This window comes from Sander vitreus, chromosome 11 (genome assembly GCF_031162955.1).
Source record: "Sander vitreus isolate 19-12246 chromosome 11, sanVit1, whole genome shotgun sequence".
In the NCBI taxonomy this organism is placed as follows: Eukaryota; Metazoa; Chordata; class Actinopteri; order Perciformes; family Percidae; genus Sander; species Sander vitreus.
Genome location: NC_135865.1, coordinates 13,452,494 through 13,474,541, shown reverse-complemented (window position 1 = coordinate 13,474,541; position 22,048 = coordinate 13,452,494). Strand labels below are relative to the sequence as shown.

Genomic DNA, 22,048 nt, shown 5'->3' with positions numbered 1-22,048 from the left:
GATTCCGACCTGTGGCCCTTTGCTGCATGTCTTACCCCTCTCTATCGCCCCTTTCCTGTATACAGCTGTCCCATCGATTAAAGTCCAAAATGCCCAAAAAATTATCTTAAAAAAAAAAGAATATTCAAAGTTTGTGGGGTCCATTATCAACAAAACTACCAAGAGTCAATGACATATCAATCAACCGCAGTCTTTTTACACCCACACACTTCTGTGAAATAACTTGCGTAGGTTTATCATTGGTGCCTTAAAGCTCAATTCGAAAATATCTCAACAACCTCATACTGAGTTTTTATAACTTGTGGTGCAACAGTGAAGCAGCCTTTACAGATGTTATAGGACTCTAAAAAGGTCTTCTATCCTAGCCTACAGATTTAATATACTCTTTTACTATTAGAAGTATAATATTGCAGAAATCTCAAACGTGGGTTGCAACCCAATTTAAAAAACAAGCAATGGATTATAGTACCTTTTAAGATGTCTTGAGTAAATACTATCATCGGGAAAAGGACAGAGCAAGTGAATTTACTAGTTATAGTGATACAGTGTGTACCCCTGGTCACAGCTGATTGTGGTATTTAAAAACAGGAAATGCAGTTTTATTTCTTAGTGAATTTCATTTTTATTTCACAAGGTAAACATCTGTAACAAAAATTAACTATGGTGACATGTCCACTAAATTCTTTGATATTGATCCTCAGTGACTAGTTATAAATGATTAAAAAAAAAAACATTTTATTTATTAATAAGGACATTAATCAACATTTTTTTTATTTGTATCAGTGTTAGCTAGATGGCTAATTTTCAAATGCAATCCTTTTGCAAGATGTTTGAAACCAGTGAGGTCATACAGAGATTATATCGGTCCTAAGTGAGTAGTAGTTTTAAATGTTTACAACATTGCTAAACAACTTTTACATTTTCATAAAGTAATATATAGTCATAAATGTTTACAAAAAAAAACATTGGCATTTTCATAAAGTATTAAAGAGAATAAATTGGTCCTCATTGAGTAAAAATGTTGCACAAAATGCTTTAAGATTTTTTTATGACAAATGTATATAGTGACATATGACTGAGTCTTCAGTAATAAGTCACAAATGAAACAATCTTTTTCATTTCAGAATTTTCACAACATTTATCTTATGCTTGTTAGTCCTGATAAATAATATGAATAAATGATTGTATGTATTGTTTCAATTTCACAACATGGCTAACAGCCTTTTTAACATGTCAAAACATCTTAAATTGACTCTGCTAATATGACATTTCGGTTTGTCTTTAATCCCTAATTCACATATGCCTCTACTTTACCAAGAAGCTCAGATGCCTTGTCCAGTGCTAACATTTCATTCTCTAATTTGAACCTTTCATTAGGAATGTGAGGAAATGGATGGCAGTTAGGATACTGAGTCTTTTTGGCATCCACTCCCAGCATCTTCAGATTCTCCACAATTTGAGGCAGAACTTTCAGTTGGAGGTTGTAGAGGGAAACTTGTGAAGCAAGGGCTGAAATAGAGCTGCTACTTGGATGTTGACCATCTCTTTTATATTTTGCAGCTATGAGAGACTTTTCCACTGCTTGGTGAATTTTGAACAGACACCACTCTGTGCTCGCCCCACCAACATCTTTGTGAGCTGCGTTAAGATCACAACGAGCTTGTCTACACCAGCGCTGGGCCTCCTCTTTGTTCGGCTTTGGGACATTTTCATTATGGGTCCAAAAGTTGTAGGAGTGGTTGTCTCTAGAGAATCTCTCTCTGCCATTTCTGTGATGTCTGGCCTCCTGATTCCAATGCTGATAGAAGTTACTGAAATTTGAGTTTCTGCTTGGATAGGACGAACCTGCAGTTTTGCCTTTGCCTTTACCTTTGCTAAGGTCATCGATTTGATTCTTCAAGTATTTGAATGCCTCGGTGGCAAGAAGAGGGCAGTCCGGGTTTTTGTCAGGATGCCATCTAAGGTACAGTCGTTTGATGGCTTTAAGCTTATCCTCCTCAGGAAGAGTCCAGATCTCTGCCAAACATTTGTCGATTTCCATTTTAGCTTCGTCAATAGACGCTGGTGAGGATCTCGTAGAGGAGGAACTTGTAGTTGATGGTTTGGAAGAATGTGGCACAGCTCCTGCTAGTGGCACCAGCTCCATGCAAGAAGCTTCGGCAGATGTGCAAGTCCTCCCTTCAGATACTGGCTTATTTTGTCGCTTAAACTGATACAGGTCAAGACAACTGACTTCAATTGGCTCATCTTCTCCAATTTCTATTTTGTATCTCTGTGAATATGGTCCAGAGTGCAGAGGCAGTTTTTCAACAATAACTGCATAAATAAACTTGTTGTTAGTGTTGTAGCCAACATATTCCCCCTCTTCAAAGTTATTGAGGATGTTCATGTCTAAGGAATCAAGCCATTCCTCTGGAATTTGTGTTCCAGGGGCTGGTGGATTGAGGGGGAAGCTTTTAGTTTCAGCACTGTCACGGATCCCATTGTTAGCCAGAAATTTCTGAACATCTTGCAGACTGTCACACATGAGAAGATGTCCAATGACTAGGAGGTAACGTGATTCCATTCTGTTATCTAAAAGAGCATTAATCTCCTTTGTTAATGTCATGTTGATGCCACTTAATACCATGGGAGCCATGTCATCATTGTGTTTCAAGTAAAATACACAACCTTGTTGCCCTTGTTTGACAAAAACATCGGTTTCAGTGGCAGTTTTGTGTAGTGGCTGTTCATTCACCCAAAGCTTAGTTTTCAGACTTTTGCAGCAGATAATCTCAATACTCCCAAATGTCTTCTTGCACATGTCAGTAGCATCTTCTTGTGTTATTTCTCCCTGAGACTGTGCTCTGATAAGACAAATCAGTCCATGTGTAAATGCTTCTGCAGACAGATGTTTGCTGAACCATCCACTAAATTCACAGTCAGCCCCAAACTCACAAAGCTGTATGTGTGATTCCACTACTTTCTCCTCCGTGAACTGAGACAGCATTATAGGCTTAAATTTCTGAGGTAGCAATTGCAGCAACCGATGATGCTCATAAATGTCACTGCCCAAATGACATTCACTGAGTTTCTCCAGCAACAGGAACTTATTCTCTAGCGCTTCTTCCAACCTTTTGATCTCAAACGTTGTATCGTTGTAGTGGAGTGTGCATGATGGGTATAATTTGCCATCTACTGCAGGAAGATACAAAGTCTTTACATTGTCAACAAGAGGCTGGTTTCCTTGAGTTTTGATTAACATGAAAAGCTGCTCAACAGCACGTTTTAAAGTTTTCTGTTGGTTTGGGTTAGGTTGGGGTTTATCACAGGAATCAGCATAAACTGCTGCTAGAACATTACAATACTGCTCTGCAGTAGGTGTGTCCTTTACACCAATTTTCTTGAAGAACTCTGCAAACATGACATCATGTGGAGAAATTTTGTACAAATACGGTCTGAACTCATGGTCATGGGGGAGTGAAAAAGTAGTATCATCAGTCCTCACAAGTTCTTTGTCTTTTTCAACCAACACAACAGGAAGACCAGCTAGTGGTTGGCCTTCAAACCCGTTTGATTGCAGGTAGGCATACGCACTTCGAAACACATTAGCACGGGTTTTAATGCACCGGTCAGATTTACAGGGCGACTGACAGATGTTGCTCATGTTACTGGTTACACAGTGTGAAGGTGGTTGTTCATGCATTCCTGCATTTTTCAGCATTGCCATGAGCTTCTGTGACTTATAAACTGGTAGATGTATAATTGGCATTGAAGACCAAATCAGTTCTTGATGCTTAGGATCACTTTCTATCAAAGATCCTCTTATTTTAACAGCATTTCTCTCAGCAGCAAATGGTTGGTGAAAGTTGCACAGTTCTTTTTGAATTTTCACAGGAAAAATGAACTTGATGTCAGCTATGCTCTCCAGCAACCCTTTCTCATTGTTTTTGTCGTTGCTTACGATATTCAAGGCTGCTTTGAAAATTGAAGATGATTTCAATTTCAACTCTTCAAGTTGACAATTTCCTTTTGCTTCTGATTCTAACTGTTGTGCAAAATTTATTATGTCATCTTTTGACACGACATGCTTCATTCCAAGGTCTCTGAGCAACTCTTCTGCTCTTTCCCTTTGTAGATTTCCTTCACACAACTCAGTCCAAATTCTCTCAGGCACAAATCTCTCTTGGGGCAACATTTTCTTGTATAGCTCCACACTCTTGTCAAAGTAGTATGATACCGTCTCCAATCTGCCTTGGGAACTGCGAATCAATTTCACTGTTTTCATTGAGCAGATAATTTTGTCATTCTGAAAATAACTGAAAAGTGGTGACAGTAACAGTTTGAGGCACTGAAGCATCTGCATCTCTGTGAGTGTGTGTACAACAGGCAGAATGAACTTCATGAAATAGTCCAAATCAGTCAGGATTTGGATGTTCAATGTTTCTGACAGACTGCAGTTATCTAGATTGTGTTGGAGAAAAATGCTGTTGCTGTCAGCCAGGTTGAACAAATCAGGAAATGTCTTTGAATATATGCTGTTGAGGACAAATACCTCTTTAGGTCCATCAATCCTTACTCGGTTACCATATATTGTTTCAAATAATGGCAAGGATTTGAGCTTTCTCTGATACTCTTGTTTGTCTTTGGACTTGGATACTCCAGACTGCAGGAAACACTGAAGCTCTTTCATCTCATTAATGGAAAGCTGGGGGAAATCTGAGTGGTTAATGTTGTAGACCTGGTCCAACACAGTGCTTTTATCATTCACATCCATAAGTTCAGGGTGTAGAAGTAAACGTTCCTGTCGGTCTACATGTATCTCAGAAAAGAATACACTGTCAAGCTTCATAAAACCAAGTTTAAAGAGGATGCCCGATATGTCTCCTTCTAATTGAATAACACTCTGCATGTCTTTCATTGTTTGCAGGAAGTGCTTGTTGTTCAACCTTGGACACACAACTGGTAAAATGCAGCAATCATTGAAAAGCTTTCTCGCATCACTTAATGTTAGACTTTGATCAGCACCAGGTTTAATTTGGTTCATTAAGAACTTCCAAAGGGAGTTTAACCACTTCAGCATTGTCTCATTTGGGACATGAAGACCACTGTGTGGATCAACTTCACAGTTCTGAAGAAGCTGCTGAATTAACGGCTTCAGATATTCCGCTGCACGGCGAACTGTCAAACATTCGACAAGTTTTAAAGTTTGTAGAACATCAATGTGGCCTCTGTTGGTCACATAATCTGCAAATTGGTCCTCGTAGCCAAAGAACAGACTGTCATATCTTGTTATCAGCTTGGGAGAGTTGGAGTTAAACACTCTCAAAACTTTATCTCTTGTGAGAAGAAGTGGAAGCCCATTGAGTAAACTGGAATTGTCCTTGGTCATCTTTTTCACATCAGTTAAGCAGAAACTCAAGAGCTTTGAACATCTTGTTTCATCTCTGATTAAAGTGGCAGTTATTGGCAGTGGTAAATCTTCATCTGTTTGGGTTGGGTCATTGAGGGGTTTTTCTCTCAGGAAATTCTGCACAGTTGAAGGAGTCACATGTTTCACTTCAATGTCAGCAGATCTGAAACTTCTCCAAACGTTTTGCATGAAAGAAGGGACCAATTTCATTCCAAGATCTTCCAAAATGGGATTCATCTCGTCACTTACTGAATGTGTCAGGTAAGGTGCCTTTGTTGTTTCAGTTTCTCCGACATTACACCAGTCAAAAGAGTATTCCTTAAATTCTCTGCCTGCAATTACACGTGTTGAACTCATCATCACTGGAATCAGATTAAGGCCTCTTTCTTTGATTGATCTGTATACCTCATGTATCATTTCATGCCAATCCTGGCCAACATCTTTGGATACAGTGGGCCAAAAACACAAGTATGAGCTACTGAAGCATGACTCAATACGTGAAAAAGGGACTTTCTTTTTTGCAATACTACATCTGATGTAATGAAGGAGATCTGCATACAGTGGAGCAATGACATTCTGTTTCAAAGATTCATTCCAGTTAGATTTTTGACTTTGCCCATCTTCTTTCCAAAGGCTTCTTCTGGCAGAATCTACCTCAAAGTTTGCATTGACATGCACTGGCAGTCCAGTTTTCCCTGGCAAAGGAAGTGAACAAAAGGCTTCTCCAATAAAATCCATAGGGATGAATAATGCTGGATTTGAACTCTTTGAACTCACACGAGCCGCTATTGCTGCTTGGGGAAGTTTGTCTGATATTGTTAGTTCTCTGTCACCACTGTTTTTGAATGAGCCAAACTGTTCTGCAATGATCCATCTAGTTTGTCTTCCATCTGAGGTTGAAATCATGGTTCCATAAATGGCCTTGTCTGGCATTATTGGTTTGTCAGATTGCAGAGCATTTTGTTGAAGTTTTACAAAAGCATCTTTTACTTCTCTGCATTTCTGTGGAATACTTTTTTCAACCATGAAAATGGTTTTGAGTTTCCCTGACTTTTCACTGATTTCATGGACTTCTATTTTGCAGATGTTTTTCAGAAACAGAATTAGTCCTTCAGGATCTTCAGAGAGGGCAGAGCATAGTTCTTCCATGTCATGATCAGTGACTCCCTGCTGTGATATTTTAGAGCTGTTTGCCATAGTACCCATCCTTAGAGGTAATCTGAACATGGTGCCGTCTTTAAGAGAAAATTTGTCAGGAAGAAAGGATTTGTAGACATCGATGTACATGTTCTTGAAAGTGTCAGTTAGTTTATAGCCAGTGCCAGCTGGTGGTTTGTCTGAATGACTTTCAATGTATTTTTGATTAGGATCAGAAATGCAGAGTAGTTCATCTCCAGTGAGAATTGAGGGGCAGTCAGTCAGATGGTAAACAGAGTTGAATCCTACTCCGTATTTTCCTATCTTCCCTGGAGAGTTGTGCTTTCCTCCTTCTCCTAGCTGTTGAATGCCAGCCAGGTCAGCATCAGAAAACACTTTGTTGTTGAACACACACAGTGCTGGACCCTGCAAGTGGTTCCATTTTTTCCCAAAGGTTTTTTCTTTGCCATGCTGTCGTTTGTCCCAAACAAAGTGAATTTCTGTTGCATCTGCATCATCAGCATTTTGGATAAGCTCTTTAAGGATATCCTTCTTCGATGGATAGGCTGAAATGATGTTTTTAATTCGAACAGTTAGTTGTTCCTGCTGTTCAAACTGAAAAGCAAATGGTGAAATGTTCTCAACTACGTGGTTTTGCAGGGTATGATGCCTGGTAGTTTTGATTCCGAAGTGGCGAGCCACAACACGTGAGATATTCTCGTGACATAATGTGACACCTGAAGCGACTGGCATCCATGGGCTGTCGTTGTAAAACATCTCACTTGCAGGTTGTAAAACACCATGTTTGTTGGGTATCAGAAAGTCACCCGGTGGTTGCTCTTTGGCCTCATATATGGCTGTTAAAATTGTGAGGCAAATTGATAGGGCACTCTTTGGTAGGGTCTTGTTACCATGTTGAGAGTGCAATTCCTGAAGCACAGTTGAAAACTGACTGCTTGTAAAACATTTTTCAACACCTACACTTTCCCAGAGGCTCCTGAAACCAGTGAATGCATGTGGAAGTAAATAGAGATAGGGTTTTGCTTCAAATTGCTCATTTTCAGCTACACGACTCACATTTACAAATGTGCTGCCAACAAGAATGAATGGGAATGAATTTGCCCTTTGTGAAATGAAAGTGGAATTCCCAGAATCACTGAGCCACTGATCCAGAAACTTATAGCATTCATATGCTATTTTGTGAAGCATGGCTCTGTCAATGGATTGAGATTGCGCACATGCTTCTTGCAGCTGCTGAAGCACTTCCTCAGGACTTGGGCTGTGATGAACTCCCAACATTTGCAGTACTGGATTAGCGTTGTGTATTCTCAGATTGGTATGATCCAGCATGTGTTGTGTCATGTTAACGAGTGGGGAGCATTTGTCACTAAAAATATCAGTGGGCCTTCTAAGTGTTGCATTTTGTTCCATTTTTGTATCACCGGGGGAAAATGCTGGGAGAAATTCAGTCATTCTCAGTGTTTCCCAGTGGAGAGAGTTTTCATCATTCAGGTGATTGTTCATAAGTTGAAGAAGACAATTCAATTGCCCATATGCTTTCTTTTTATCAGTGCTCCAGGTTTGGGGGATTGTGCCTGCTTTCTCTGTGATGTCTTCCAATGGGAGATGATCATTTGCCATTCCAAGTTCCAACAAGCGTGCAATCCTTTTGGGCGAGCAAAAGTCATTGTTGGTACCACCAAGCAAGCGTCCTTCTTCTGGTTCAAAAAGACAGGCCACTTTTCCTGACGGATTCACAAGTTTCCTGATATGCTGGAGCTGTCCGCCTTTTGTTGGGATGCATGGATAGCAGACCAGTAGCTTGTCAATTTCTTTGATATTAAGGTCAATAGCATGCAGCACAAGAGCATCTCTACTCTTAGGGTCCATGATACCAAGGTTGTTAAACACTGCTTCTTGGTAAAACTCGTCCCAGTTCCATGTTCTGTTCTGTAAAACCTTCTCTAGGCCAGACTGGTTGAAGCTGTTTCTCAACCACAGTGGAAGAGGAACAACATGGTTGGGTGCCTTTACATGTTTCTTGCACACCTGCACTGCAAGTGCACTAATGTCTTTATCTTCTTCGATGCTCTCGTGTAGAAATATGGCACTGTTCATTGAGCACCAGTGTTCTCCATCACTAAAGAGCTCTGGGCCATTGGAGTGCTGAGCAATGGCGGAGTATAATGCATCGACCAAAGGCTTGAAAGTGTCACTCACTTTCTCTCTATCAGGCCAAAAGGTGTGATAACAGTAAGTTTCCAGTTGCTTGTTTTCAAACATTTTCTTTAGTGCCCAAAGTGCAGTAACATATGCCGTCACTACAGGATCCTGAAGAAGGGCTTTGTTCCAGTCATGTTTCACCCCACTCTCCCACAGACCTTTTCGGTTGCTTGTCACAGCAAATGTCCCATTTACATTAACTGGAAGACCTGTTTTAATGGAAAGAGGAAGAAAGCAAAAGGCCTGTCCAACAAGATCTGTTTGTAACGAGGCCAGTTTCCCAGTTTTTGGATCATTTTGCAAAGGCACAGCAATTCCCCCGATGGGCAGAGAGAACTTTGCTTTACTGTTTTCTTGATGGGCCATTTGCAAAGACTGATGTGTCCCAAAGCAGTTGTACAGCAGCCAGGACTGGACTTCAGTTACACCAGATTGCTGACTGGTTATTTGGACAATGTTGACTGTGCAGCAGTCAATGACCTCTTTGCATTTTCCATCAAGTTTCATCAGTAACTTCTCATCTTGATGCTGCTTTGACACATTGGTTTCATCAGGAATCCTCATTTTACTCACAGTGGTTTTGGAGACAGTGAGGACGGTTTTTATTTCGTCATCTCTTGGTGGAGTTGATACATCGCTTGAGATACTTTGTAGTGATAATGTATTGATGTTCTTCAAAAACAGCAGGTGAGTTTTTGAATTGTTAGTTAAGTGCTGTTGAAAAGTGATGATGTTGTGTTTGTGATACACCTTTGTACTTATTTCTGACTTCTGAGCCTCTTCCTCAGTTCGAAAAGGTAGTTTGATCAGAGTGCCCGGATAGGGTTCAGGGGGGCTTTTTCTGCTGAAATTACAATCAAAGATGCGTTCATATGGTCCAAACTGACCAGGAAACCAATGAAAAAGCCGTTGCTGAGAGAGATCCAGCTTGATTCCAGGGTTTGTTTTATGTTTGATGTGCTTCTTTAGGTGAGTTACATTTGGATCAAGTATGAGAAGACTGCTGCCACTAAGGATAGAAGGAACATCTGTCACATGATAAACAGTATTGAATCCAAGTCCAAACTTTCCAATTTTTTCCATCTTGTTTTCCTTTGAGGCAGAGCCAACTCTGACAATATTTTTCCAATCCTCAGCTGTGAACTGCTCATTATTAAATGCCCAAAGGCAAGGTCCCTGACAAAGGGTCATGTCAGGGTCAATGAGACTTTCAGGGGCGTCTTTGTGCACTCTGAAATCCACTAAGAATTTACAGGCTTCTGCCCCAGCATCCTCTGCATTTTGAATGAGCTCTTTGAAGATGTCCCTTTCTTCATCATACTCTTTAAGAATGTTCTTAATCCTGGTTGTTATCGGTTCAGATTGTCCATACTGTTCTATTCCCACTAACTCTGGATCAAGGATGTAGCTACTGAGAAATCGGATGTTAAACCATTCAGCAGCTGCTTTTGGAATTTCCTCATGTACAACATGAATTTCTTCCTGGCTGTACTTTAGCTCTTTTAATCCATTTTTGCTCACATCACAGAAGACTGCAGTTGACAGTGGTTTAAGGGTATGTTGTTCACCCTCTAGGAGGACTGGCACTGGGAAGTCATCCTGAATTCTTTTCTTCTCTCTCCACAGCCAGTTAAAAATTTCTATTGACACTTTTACCTCAGAGGAACTTGCAAATGGCTGTTGCCTTCCTTCAATGGTTTTCTGGATAGAATGAAGAATGCCAACAATTTCTTCATCTGACAGCAAGGATTTCAGGCCAAACTTGAGAAGCAAGTTTTTGTATGGCAAAAATTCATTTGGCACCTTCCCAATGTAAGAGCTTAGATCAAGATTACGTGGGTAGTCTATAACCAGATTCTGTGGTGATACAAACTGGTTGTGGCTCCACAGCCACGGTGTGTCCATCTTCATCATGGTTGAAAATTCAGAGATGTGGTCTTGCATGTGTTTGTAAATGCTATGCAACTTCCTTTTGAAATCCACATTTGTGTCAGGATCAGCCATTTCCTGGGCCTTTGATGTCAAGACGCACAAATTCTCCATCACCTTTTCAGCTGGGGGTAGGCGTTTAAAACCAAGTTGGCTGCTAACTCTGTCACTGAACTTTCCCACCAGCGGCATTACATGCCCAACAATGTCCTCATTCACAGAAATGCAAAGTCTTATTTCATCCGGGCAGAAGAAACAACTTGTCTGAGATTTTTTGTCATTATCAGGTATAGCACATGGGACCCATTTTAGCATTTTGAGGTGATGAAGCTGCTCAGGAGAGAACTTTGAGAGTAGATCATTGGTATCCAACATCTTCAAGAGCACCTGAGCTCTATTGAGAGCCTCAGTTTGGGAGTCAGCATGCAGTTTGTCAATCAGTGTGGCGGCATGCAACAAGTGCTCAGGTGACACATCTACTTCTTTATTTAGCAATCCAAGATGTGTTAGGCCTTGAAACATCTGCGATGTTTGAGTGTACAAAGGTGGAGGAAAGAAATCTGACTCAAAAATGACTTTAAAGGATTTAATTCTTGGATCAAAAAAGCTTGAGGTCTTTTTCAGCTTTCCATTAACTTCAATGAAGCTCAACTCCTTACATCTGCGTTTCAAGGTCTGATTTTGAGAGAAAAGGGTATCACCATGCTGTAAAATCCAAGTCATAATTTTCTCAGTGTCTTCTTTTCTGCAAGCCCTACTCTCAATACATTCAATGAGGAGATTGGCTGCTTCAGCGGTGTCCAAAAGATTTACTTTGAGCAGCTGTAACAGTCTGCGGTCAGCCTCAGTAGCACACTGCACAACTGAATCAGGCATAGGAAACTCTGTCGGTACTTTTAGGCCAGAAATTAGAAGCACAGCACATTTTGATTGAGCTGCAACACAGGATCCTTTCATGGTTTGAAACAGAGGCAACTTTGAGAGTAAATCTTTCTCAGTGACTGAGAGAGAATCCAGACGAGAGAGATAATCTTTCAGTTTTTCTCTTGCAATGTGAGAGGCGCTCTTGAGTTCTCTGATGAGATTCTGAGAATCTAAATTCAACAAGACTTTCATGACACTCCTTGGAGATGGGCACAGCACATAAGAGTCAAGGTCTTCGTGCTTGAGCCACTCGTTTCCTGTCACTGCTGTGCCACCAACTTCATTCACCAACTGAGCTATTTCTTCTGGCAAGTTCATCTGCTTGCTTTTCTGAAAAATGAGGGTTGTGTTCTGCTCTATCCTTGCTAGTGATACAGGCTGACTGACAGACAGGGGGCTGACTGGTATTAATGGCATTCCAATGAAATTACTTAACTCTTTGTAGTGAGCGTTAAGAAATTTCCAGAAATCTTGGAGCCAGTCTAAAGGTGGATGTTGACTGCTGCTGATGTCCCAGGTAACAAGCCCCGTCCTCATCTGCTTCCAGTCCTGTGGCAAATACCGCTTTGTATATTCAATCACCTGGTCTACGGCAATGTTGATGACCTTGAATAAATCTGAAAAATAGATTTAGAAAATATATATAAATGTATATGTAGTGTGAAAATATGCAGATGACAGATGTAAATAACTTTTAATCAAAATTCTATAAAATAGTCCTACTTTTTCTGGCCAGTTCTTTCAGGTGGAAACTGCAGGCTGGACTGAGATCATCTGGGATGAAGAGGTGTTTGCAGCAGGGTAGCAAGGCTCTGCACAAAGGAGAAGTTTGTTTATTGTGCATGAAACAAAAACAAGTACATTTGCATATAATTTTACTGCACATTGAGTTACCAAAAGCCTAAACAAAAATTAAAAATTGGTACTGTGAGCCGATCACTACTAGTAATTCTAGGATTGGATTTGGGGAACACTTGTTATAACTTAACCTATTTATTATAGACTGTAAAAGAGAATAAAGCCAAATATTAAAAACCTACCTTGGAAATTCATTGCTGTCAATTAAAGCAGTGTCCTCCTCTTTGTCTGTGAAAGATCTGAACGAACCATCGCTGAGTGGAAGCAGCTGAAGATCCTTGAGTTCGCTGTATTTTCCATCACTCAAAACATACTCCAAAAGACAGAGTTTGTCGTCTTTAGAGATGCTGTGCACGCCAATCTTGCGGAGAACGTCCCTTAGGAAGGTTGCTGTCACATGTTTTAGAGTGTTGAAGTGTGGATAGGCCTCTTTTATAGCTCTTGCAACACTACCTGGTAAAGTGACAAGATTTTCCCCACAGGAAACCAAAGTCTTTTTAATGGCAGCCAATATGTCAGGGCTTGTTGGACCATTACAGGGGAACACAGCTTCTGATGGAGTGATGAACTCTTTTTCATCTTTAGCAAGAGAAAGGACAGCCACATTCTGGCTGAATAAGTGATGAAGAACATCCAAAGCAACGACATACCATTTCTCTTTGTGCTTTATCTGGGCGATATCTGGCCACAGATTGTATACTGAAGAGACAGGCAGACGAGATTCTTGGGCAAGTCTGATAGCATCTTGAATGATCATGACGTATGCCTTTGGGAGCACCTCTTTTATCAGCAATTCATTCCACACAGCATGTTCGTCATGTTTCTGGTCTTCCTCTTGCCACTTGATCTGTCTTCTGTTGTCTGTGAGGCCAAAGCACGCGTTGACATAAACAGGGAGGCCTGTCTTGTTGGATTCATTGTTTGGGAGGGGGAGAAAGCAGCTCAGTCTACTCTCACTACAGTCTCTCCTCTCACCACAAGGGAATGCCAAGTCAACTTGAGGGAAAAAGCTTAACTTTTTTGACAGTGAATCAAGATTTTCTACATTGCCATCTTTCATGGTACATGTTGTCACAAGCCACTTTGTTTCTTTGTGGTCTTCTGAGTTGAGGGTTATCAATTTGAACTTTGTTGAACCCTCAATGATTGACTCGTCTTCTGACTCCAGAACGACATCTGTGTGGACTGAGGATTTCACTTCAAGTCTGGGATTAACAGTGCCGTGTACGTCGATATGCTTCAAGGACACAGAAGTCACATTTTTCAGGAACAGAAGGCTTAAATCTGCATCCGCAATAAAACTATCAAAAAGCTCAACCACCTTGTCAGAGTCATATAGATTATCTGAAATATCTGATGCCTCTTTGCGCAAGGGGAACCTGAAAATTGTCCCGTCAAAGTGCTGATCCTCCATGATGACTTTTGACCATTCTTGTCTGCTTACAAGTGACACTATATCTCGAAAGGGTTGGAACTGATCATGCATAGTCGTTAGAGCTTCTTGGTGTTCTGCCTCATCCAAAGACCACAGAAAACCTCCCTTTCTTTCTCCAAATATTTTTTCTTGGGGGTCCATAAAGCCAAGGTGCTCTGAACTGAATATACTTGGCACATCTGTGTATAAAAGGAAACAGATATTGTCCCATTAATTTACTATGCTTGTTCTCTAAACACCAACATTTTAACTGAGACTGTTAGGTATACACGTGTATCTGTACGTAGTTTCACCTGTTATGTGGTAAACAGAGTTGAAGCCGATTCCAAACCTCCCGACTTTGTTTGGGTCATTGCGCTTGACACTCCTCCCTGCCATCTGAATCCCTTCCCAGTCATCATCAGTGAATGCTGCATTGTTGTAGGCGTAGAGAGCCGGACCTTTGCAAAAACAAAAAATAGTTCAGAAGAAAAGTGCTTATGACATTAGGGTTTAAGTATCTGCATGTTCATTAATTCTTTCCAGTCTCTCTAAACTGCTTATATTGAGGAAGTCTATCCCAGCTTGAATTGAGCGAGGAAGAAATGTAAAGAGGCTGAGGTTGTAAACACATAATCAGCAGTCATAAGGCAATTTCTGCCAGAAGGTCTCAACACTCAACTGTTGACTAAATGGGTACAACTTTAACTTCTTTTAGTAATATTATGACAGTGTTAGGGTATTTTCTCTAATATGGTGACCACAGTCTAAATGTAACATGTTTTGCAGAGACTTATGTCTGATGGTTAATGATATAGGGTAGCAGACCCTAATGCCATCTCCTCAAGTGATCATGGGAACCAAGTATGTGTTATTTATTTTAACTTTTATAAAGTTATTTTATGGTTATAGGAAGAAGAAAAAAAAGATTACACACATGTCCTCTATGGCCCTCATAAAAACAAGCAGAATATACAAACTCCAACAAGTAGGGACCAGGGCTGACATTTGAGTATTGGACCTTTTTGCTTGGAAGCTGATAAAACTGTCGGGCTACTTCCTATTTGCTCTATTTATCAATTTCTGTTAAAAAATTACATGATAACCCCCCTACAGCGTGGCTATTCTCTGAACATTCTGCATACCTTGGTATTCTCCCAAGTTATCAGTCCAAAGGCTCTCGGTCCCATAGCTTCTCTCATCATGAATGAAAACCACTTCTGTGGCTTTAGCATCATCTGCATTTTGAATCAGCTCCTGTTGACAAATAAAAACAATAACCATTAACAGAGCTTAGCAGACCAAAGCCAACAATCAGTGATGGCCACATTCCTCTGCACTACTGCTTCTGTGCCAAGCTCCAAATATGGGCTACACACAAGTACACTTAAAGCCCCTGCACACCCTTAGTCCACCTACGCAGCTGTTTCCCCTTACAACAATTATAATTCTTATTAATACATAGTGTTTGGTGACATCATGTCATTTTCAGCACATCACCACCCAGTTTACACTAGACTAGGTTTCTAATCAGCCAGATTAACTGAAGACACCTGTGTGTGGGTGTGCCGGGCTTTGACAACTTTAAATTAGAGTGAGAAATTGATACACAGTCTAAATCCAATGAAATCCAATTCCACATCTCTGTGATAAATGTGGTTTATCATGTTCAGTTTTGTTGACACTGCATCACAGAGCTGTTGATTCAACTGGTAATTTTGGAAGCTGTAGTTTATAGTGTTGTTGAATTATATTTGTATATATTCATATATAAATGTATAGTATTTTGTCCACTGACATAAATGGGGGAACCCATTAAACTTGTAACTATGTATATTGTCAAATGCAAAGGAACCAATGTATACCAATGTTTGACTTTTTACAAAATACATTGTGATATGCCACTGTATGAAAAGTATAGTTGCTACTAATAACATAAATGAAGGCTGAATTCTATTTAGCTGCTTCAGTTTCTAGGGTGCTGGTATTGTGCAAGTTGGACCACTGTCACAGTTTTGGCTTACTTGGACACTTAAATAGAACTCTTAATGTTATCAATAACAACTGTGCTTTTCCAGAAACTGAGAAAAAAATATTTTCACAACAGTTTAATCCAGCTCTGTGTCCCAGATAAAGACCAAAATAGTTTGCTTTCACTAGAAAGCGGCCTTCTTGAAAATTGCAGACATCATGCCACAAAACTGATATCTACATTTAAAATTAGAACATTAGAACAAGATTCTGCCAATAAATTAACATTGTTTGCAAAAAAAAATTTATATATATATACATAGCAAAATCCATGCATACAATGCAAACCAAGTGTTTAAGATAAAAACAGATAATCATAAAATTAATGATAAGACAATAAAAACATCAAATTAAAACAGCTGAAAAAGACACTGTTGACGGATTAAAGGCAAGGAATTTGTCACAAATTTTACTACTGAAAGCCAAGGAAATTAAAATTAATTAAATAAATTAACAATTGCCAGATTCTTCAATGTGAATATTAGAGATATTTTTGGTGAGCAGCCAGCACGTCTTAAACAGGCTCCCACAATTGGTGACAATGTTACATGTAGTTATTTATTTCCAACACGGAGGACTACTTTACTAACCTGTCAACCCAAATGATATGTCTATTGTGGGGAATGCAGCCATTATATCAACAATAAACTGACAGTCTTCATTTGTTTGTTTATTGCACCAAAATATAATTTTGCTGTGTGGTCCCTCAGCGGGGGGCCCATCTGGTTTAAAACAATCAAAACTAATGTGATAAATGGATTAATTGAATGTGAATGTGTGTTGTTTTATTGACCGGACAAAGAGAAAAAGTGCAATTTGAGTATTTCTTCCAAAATATCTGTAAAACAAATAAAATCACCTGCTTTCATGATTTAAAAAAAATTAAGCAGAATCAACATATTTAGCAACTACGCTGGTCATACTAAAAGAAATAGACTTCCAGAAACCAGGTGTGTATAAGCAAACAACAATCTAAAGAATAATGCTTTGTATCAGTTACAAAATATGAAATGTTATACAAAGTATTTGACAAGAGCATTGTACCCACCTTCAAAATTTGTCCACCATCTGGATATCGTCGTAAAATATCTTGCAGGTAGTCAATGAAGGGCGGTGCCGTTGCCCCGAAGCACGTTCTAATCAAAGCACAGAGATTAATCAAATCAACACAGGGTGGTGAGTCCTCCTGAATCAATATACTGTAGATAGGAAAAGCTGGGAATAGAGTCAAGTTTGACCAGAACATACATATATTTGACTTATATGATTAGCCATAAAGTTCAAGTGCTTTACTTGAAATCAGATGACATACGTTGTTTACTTGTTGGCCAATAAAACAGATTCAGAGCCATGATGTTTACAAATATATCGTATGTGACTTTGCCCTTTTACACAGGGAGTGAAAACAAGGCACTTGCTCCACCTAAATGTCCTCTTGTCTGACTGGCATAGATATTCATTGTGGGAATGTTGTTAACTATTGTTATTCTGTTCTTTATTATTATTCCCTCTTCCGTAGGTTTTTTGGCTCTCTGTAACTTCTGCATACTTTCAGCTATTAAAACCATTCAACTTTTAAAATGTTCAGCTCTTTCAGCAGATGTATGCTCTTCTTCAACTTTTTTTCTACTATTTATACTTTTTAAAATATTAAGCTTTTTAACACTTTTTTAACATTGAAGTCAATGAGAACATGCTTCAAATCCTTCAAATCTTCTTCCGCTCCCAAAATGTTCAGCTCCTTCATACTTTCACCTAAAGCCAAACAAACTTTAAAATGTTCACAAATTATTCAGCTATCCGGCTATGGCAGTTTGATATCTTTTACAGTTTTTGTGAAAAAGCTGTTTAAGTTTAGTGATCATTTCAGGATGTTTTGGTGTTTATAATGAGTGTGTATTGCGCGAGCTAGAGTGGATGATGTCATAGCCAGAGCACAGAGCCTTACAAAAAAAATCTTTGTCCCTTCTCTATAAATTGCTCTCATGCCCACAATATCTACTTGTCATACACCATTTATACATCAAAACGTAGGTATTTTTGTCTAGTTTCAGCCAATGTGCTCAGTTATGTGATATGACTTATACTTTTGGCTCGGTGAGCTTCCAAATGACAAGAGTTCCACATGTTCCTCCATTCACTGCCCTGTTTAACATTCTCCACATTTCCGAGCGAAATGCAGAGCGAACCACTTTTTTAAATCGCTGATATGCCCACAATTTTAAGTTTTTTTTTTTTTCTTTCAGCCTTTTCAGACAATTCATTTCAACTTTCATCTTTGACAGTATTACAGTTCAGCTTCAAGCTTTTCTAACAATATATTTTAGCTCTTTCGCTTCCAGCTCTGGCAATTTTCCAGATTTTTCAGCAGTGCAGTGTAATGCATTTGAGCTTTAAGACTTTTTATACAATTTGTTTCATATGTCTGCATTTGTGAGTTCAGTTAGAAAATATTCTCAGACCTCACAATGTTCTACATCTTTTGGCATTATTCAACTTTTAAAGCCAACAGTTCAGTTTAGCGAGCTTTTAACTTTTTAAGGAAATTCATAGTTATTACAACGATTTAAACTTTTTCAACTATTATCACTACTTCAACTTCTTCTTACGGATTTAAGCTATTCATCCAGTTTAGCTTTAGCAATTCAGCTATTCAGCATTCCCACGCATTTTCTGCAGGAAATGCATTTTCTAGTTTTTAATCTTATAGCTTTAGGTGGTAACTGGTTACAAATAGATGAATTCATGTTTGTAATTCATATAGGTGGGTGCTCCAAGACTAATAAAAATCTCCAGTATAAGGGCTTGAAAGTGGTTACGAAATTGTCATGTATTGTTTGTGTATAATCAGTTGTGCAAATAAGCTCTCGTTTCTACGCCAACACACAGCACTTGCCCTCACTTACCATGAGTGTGGGTGATAGTGTCAGTAACTCAAACATTGCTTCAGTGCACTGTGGTCAAAATAGCATGTTTCTCAATTGGTGGTCCACCTCTTACAGTTATCAGTCAGGACATAAAACCAGATAGAGATGCAACTCACCGACTTTTTTTCTTTGTCTTCGAACTCATCTTTCCTGGCTTGGATGCTGTAAGTGAGTCAGAGTACAGTGCATCACATTGCAGAACCAACTTCTCTTTTTATCCACATTAAACTTAAGTTTAAGATTTCTTCATCCATAACTTAAAAATGTTTTCTAAACATAAGAAACAACTCAAACCCTGTGTCAGCAACACCATGGGTACCACATAATCAAAAGTAGGATAAAATACATAAGTCTTACAGTAATAGAAAATAAATTGGAGAAATGTATTCATTTTGTAGACATTTGTAGTTTACTTCTATTAGCATTTACTTCTGTTTTATTTGTCCATATCAAAACTAAGGGTGTGGCTCATTGTTATGGCCTAGGCCATACAGGTTAAAACAGCCAGCAATGGTAATATGGTACACAATTTCACCCCATGCTGTTTAGTACACACAATTTATTTTGCAGTCAGCCACACCCCAAACAATTCAGGCATCAAAACAAAAACATTACACTGTTTGGTTAATTCATAATCCACGTTTATTTCCTTTAGCTTTACATGGTTCAAATGGAGTGCACTCTTTTCTACATTGTAACGTTTTCTGTTATATTAATCCTTATTTTCTTCTTTGTTACCATGCTGGTGGTGAGGTCCTTCCCATTGCAGAAAAGCTGTGGCCGAAGGTGAAGGACTTTTATATACTATGGCCTGCCAATTGGGCCGTACCATCGGCTACCATGCTGGAGGGGTGATTTAGGTTTAGGTTGGGTTTATTTGTATTAGTTGCTTGTTAATTTGGTTTGGCCAAGTCAGTATATATTTCCCCTTCAAGGAGTTCAGTTTTCCGTTTATTTAATTTTTGTAGTAGGCTATTTTAATTTTCACGACTGCCAGACAACCCCAATCAACCAATACATGTACGAACTGGGCTCCTCCTTCAGCTCCTCCCCTCACATGCTGTCTTTATAGATAGAAAAGGGCACAATACAAACTACTACTACTACTACTCAGTTTGTTGAGTCCATATCTTGTTTTGTTGTTGCTATTTTTGGGTTAAGTTATATTGTGTTGACCTCTTTTATAGCGGTTTACGCTGCGTTGAAGCGAGCTGTCCCATCAATGTTGCCATGGTAGCCTAGGGACATTTGTGTCCTTTCAGTGCCGACAGCAGTGTACCCGAGCAACTGACAGATAACATGTCGGGAATTAAAGGTGCTCTAAGCAATGTCACGCATTTTTAAGGCTATAACATTGTATGTCACATACAGCAAACATCTCCTCACTATCCGCGAGCTGCCTGTCCCCTGAACACACTGTAAAAAACAGTGGTCTCTGTAGACAGCCCAGGCTCCACAATCAGCAACAAAAACAAACTGGGCCAACCTGCACCACCAAACATAACAAACAGTGTTCCAGCCAATAACCGACAATAAGGATTTGGGGGTGGGGGCTGGGAGGTTAGTGTGCGGAAGCACGGAATGGAGGGGGAGGGGAAGGGTTGAGGAGGAGGGAGGACAATACTTAAAACGTCAACAAGAAGTAACGTCACCCAACATCTCTTAGAGCACCTTTAATGCTTAGTCTTGCTTCACGTAATATCATTACATTTTAGGAGCGGTGGAAAATAACTATACCATAGGCTACTTCGATTCAATTGTAAGGTTCTTTTAATTGAGTATTTTCATTTTCTCCTACTTATTAGACTACTTCTAGTCCACCACAATTCAGAGTCAAGTAGGCTATTGTACGTTTTGCTTAACTTATTTATTTTATAGCTTTAGTTACTTTGCAGATTCAGATTAATAATACAAAATAATATGAATAAATTATGATGTGTATAGTGGATAAAGATGAGACTTTGTTGATCCCGTGGTGAAATTCACAAGCTACCTACCAAGTCATATTCAGAGACAGCGATATTGTAATATAACTAATTACTAATGACAGTAACTACTAATCAATAATGTATTACATTTTGGAACTAACTTGCACAACACTGCCTACAATGCATTTGTGTATTGCGCATCCACACCATTTTTCTGTCAAAAAAACAAAACGGCTGTTGCGGCGAGCTCGCTGGAGTTCACAAAGTACGTTGAAAAGTACTTAAGTCATACCAAGGGTACTTTACTTTATTTTTATGGAGCGAGCAAAGAGTGATTTGAGTGGAATCAATATAGAGCACGCACGTACTCTCTCTCTTAAGAGACGCACGCACGCACACACATATCCTAGCAGTATTTAAAACCGTATCCTTGATGCAGCAGAGAGAGAGAGAGAGAGAGAGAGAGAGAGAGAGAGAGAGAGAGAGAGAGAGAGAGAGATATCGATCGCAACCATAGACTGTTAATACAGTGGTTGCACACGGTGAAGATGCTTCCTTTTTACGGGGTTATACATTTTTCACAAAATAACATCGCACTGTAAAATACATCCTAGCCACACAACAATGTTACGCATGACTCATGATGAAAAATAGCTGTCAATATTTTTTTTTCTAGATTCATGTTTTCAGGGAAGCTTAAATCTCTTTAGAGGAGCCATGCAAGCTCTCTGGTTCCATGCCCCATAACGCCAATGACAGGAAATGATCAGTATTATACTACTGATCATTTCCTGTCATTGGCGTTTATACAAAAGAATGAATACATAATTTATTAAATACAGACTGCTGCTGGATACTGTATAATATTACAGAAACATTTAGGAATAACTAAAAAAATACATATTTTATTTCGTGGATTCATCTGGTATCAAATTGTTTCGTCTTCCTGGTGCGCTTTGTCCCCCAATAATATATTATTAAACATACTATAGTCTATGTCTGTTATTTTATAGAATTTACTCAAAGATGGTAATAATTAACTGCACGAGTGAAGGCCTACCTCAGTCATATTTGTGAAGAGTCGCGTCAGTTCTGTTGTTGCCAAGTTTGCCAAAGAAACTATGATTAAATCGGTTCGCTGTTTATATAAGCTGCTGATGTCCAACCCCAACACGTCGATTCCAACCAACAAATGCTTGTTGCTTTCGTTTTCCACTAAAGTCAGTTGTGTCATCTTGTAGTAAACGAAACTTAAGGCAGCAACAACCATGCTAATCACAGACCG

The 22,048-nt window shown here is 39.3% G+C and overlaps 1 protein-coding gene across 1 annotated transcript; it reads right to left on the bottom strand.

Annotated features, from left to right (window-relative positions):
- Window positions 1-597: 597 nt before the first annotated feature.
- sacs2 (sacsin molecular chaperone 2) lies at window positions 598-21,939 on the bottom strand. Its single transcript, XM_078261703.1, has 8 exons — window positions 21,824-21,939; window positions 18,952-18,997; window positions 16,957-17,044; window positions 15,023-15,134; window positions 14,192-14,338; window positions 12,646-14,077; window positions 12,329-12,417; window positions 598-12,222 (listed from the first exon to the last, which is right to left on the bottom strand). Exons 2-8 carry the CDS (start codon window positions 18,978-18,980, stop codon window positions 1,289-1,291), a joined length of 12,831 nt encoding a protein of 4,276 aa, XP_078117829.1. The 5' UTR covers window positions 18,981-18,997; window positions 21,824-21,939; the 3' UTR covers window positions 598-1,288.
- Between the last annotated feature and the right edge of the window lie 109 nt (window positions 21,940-22,048).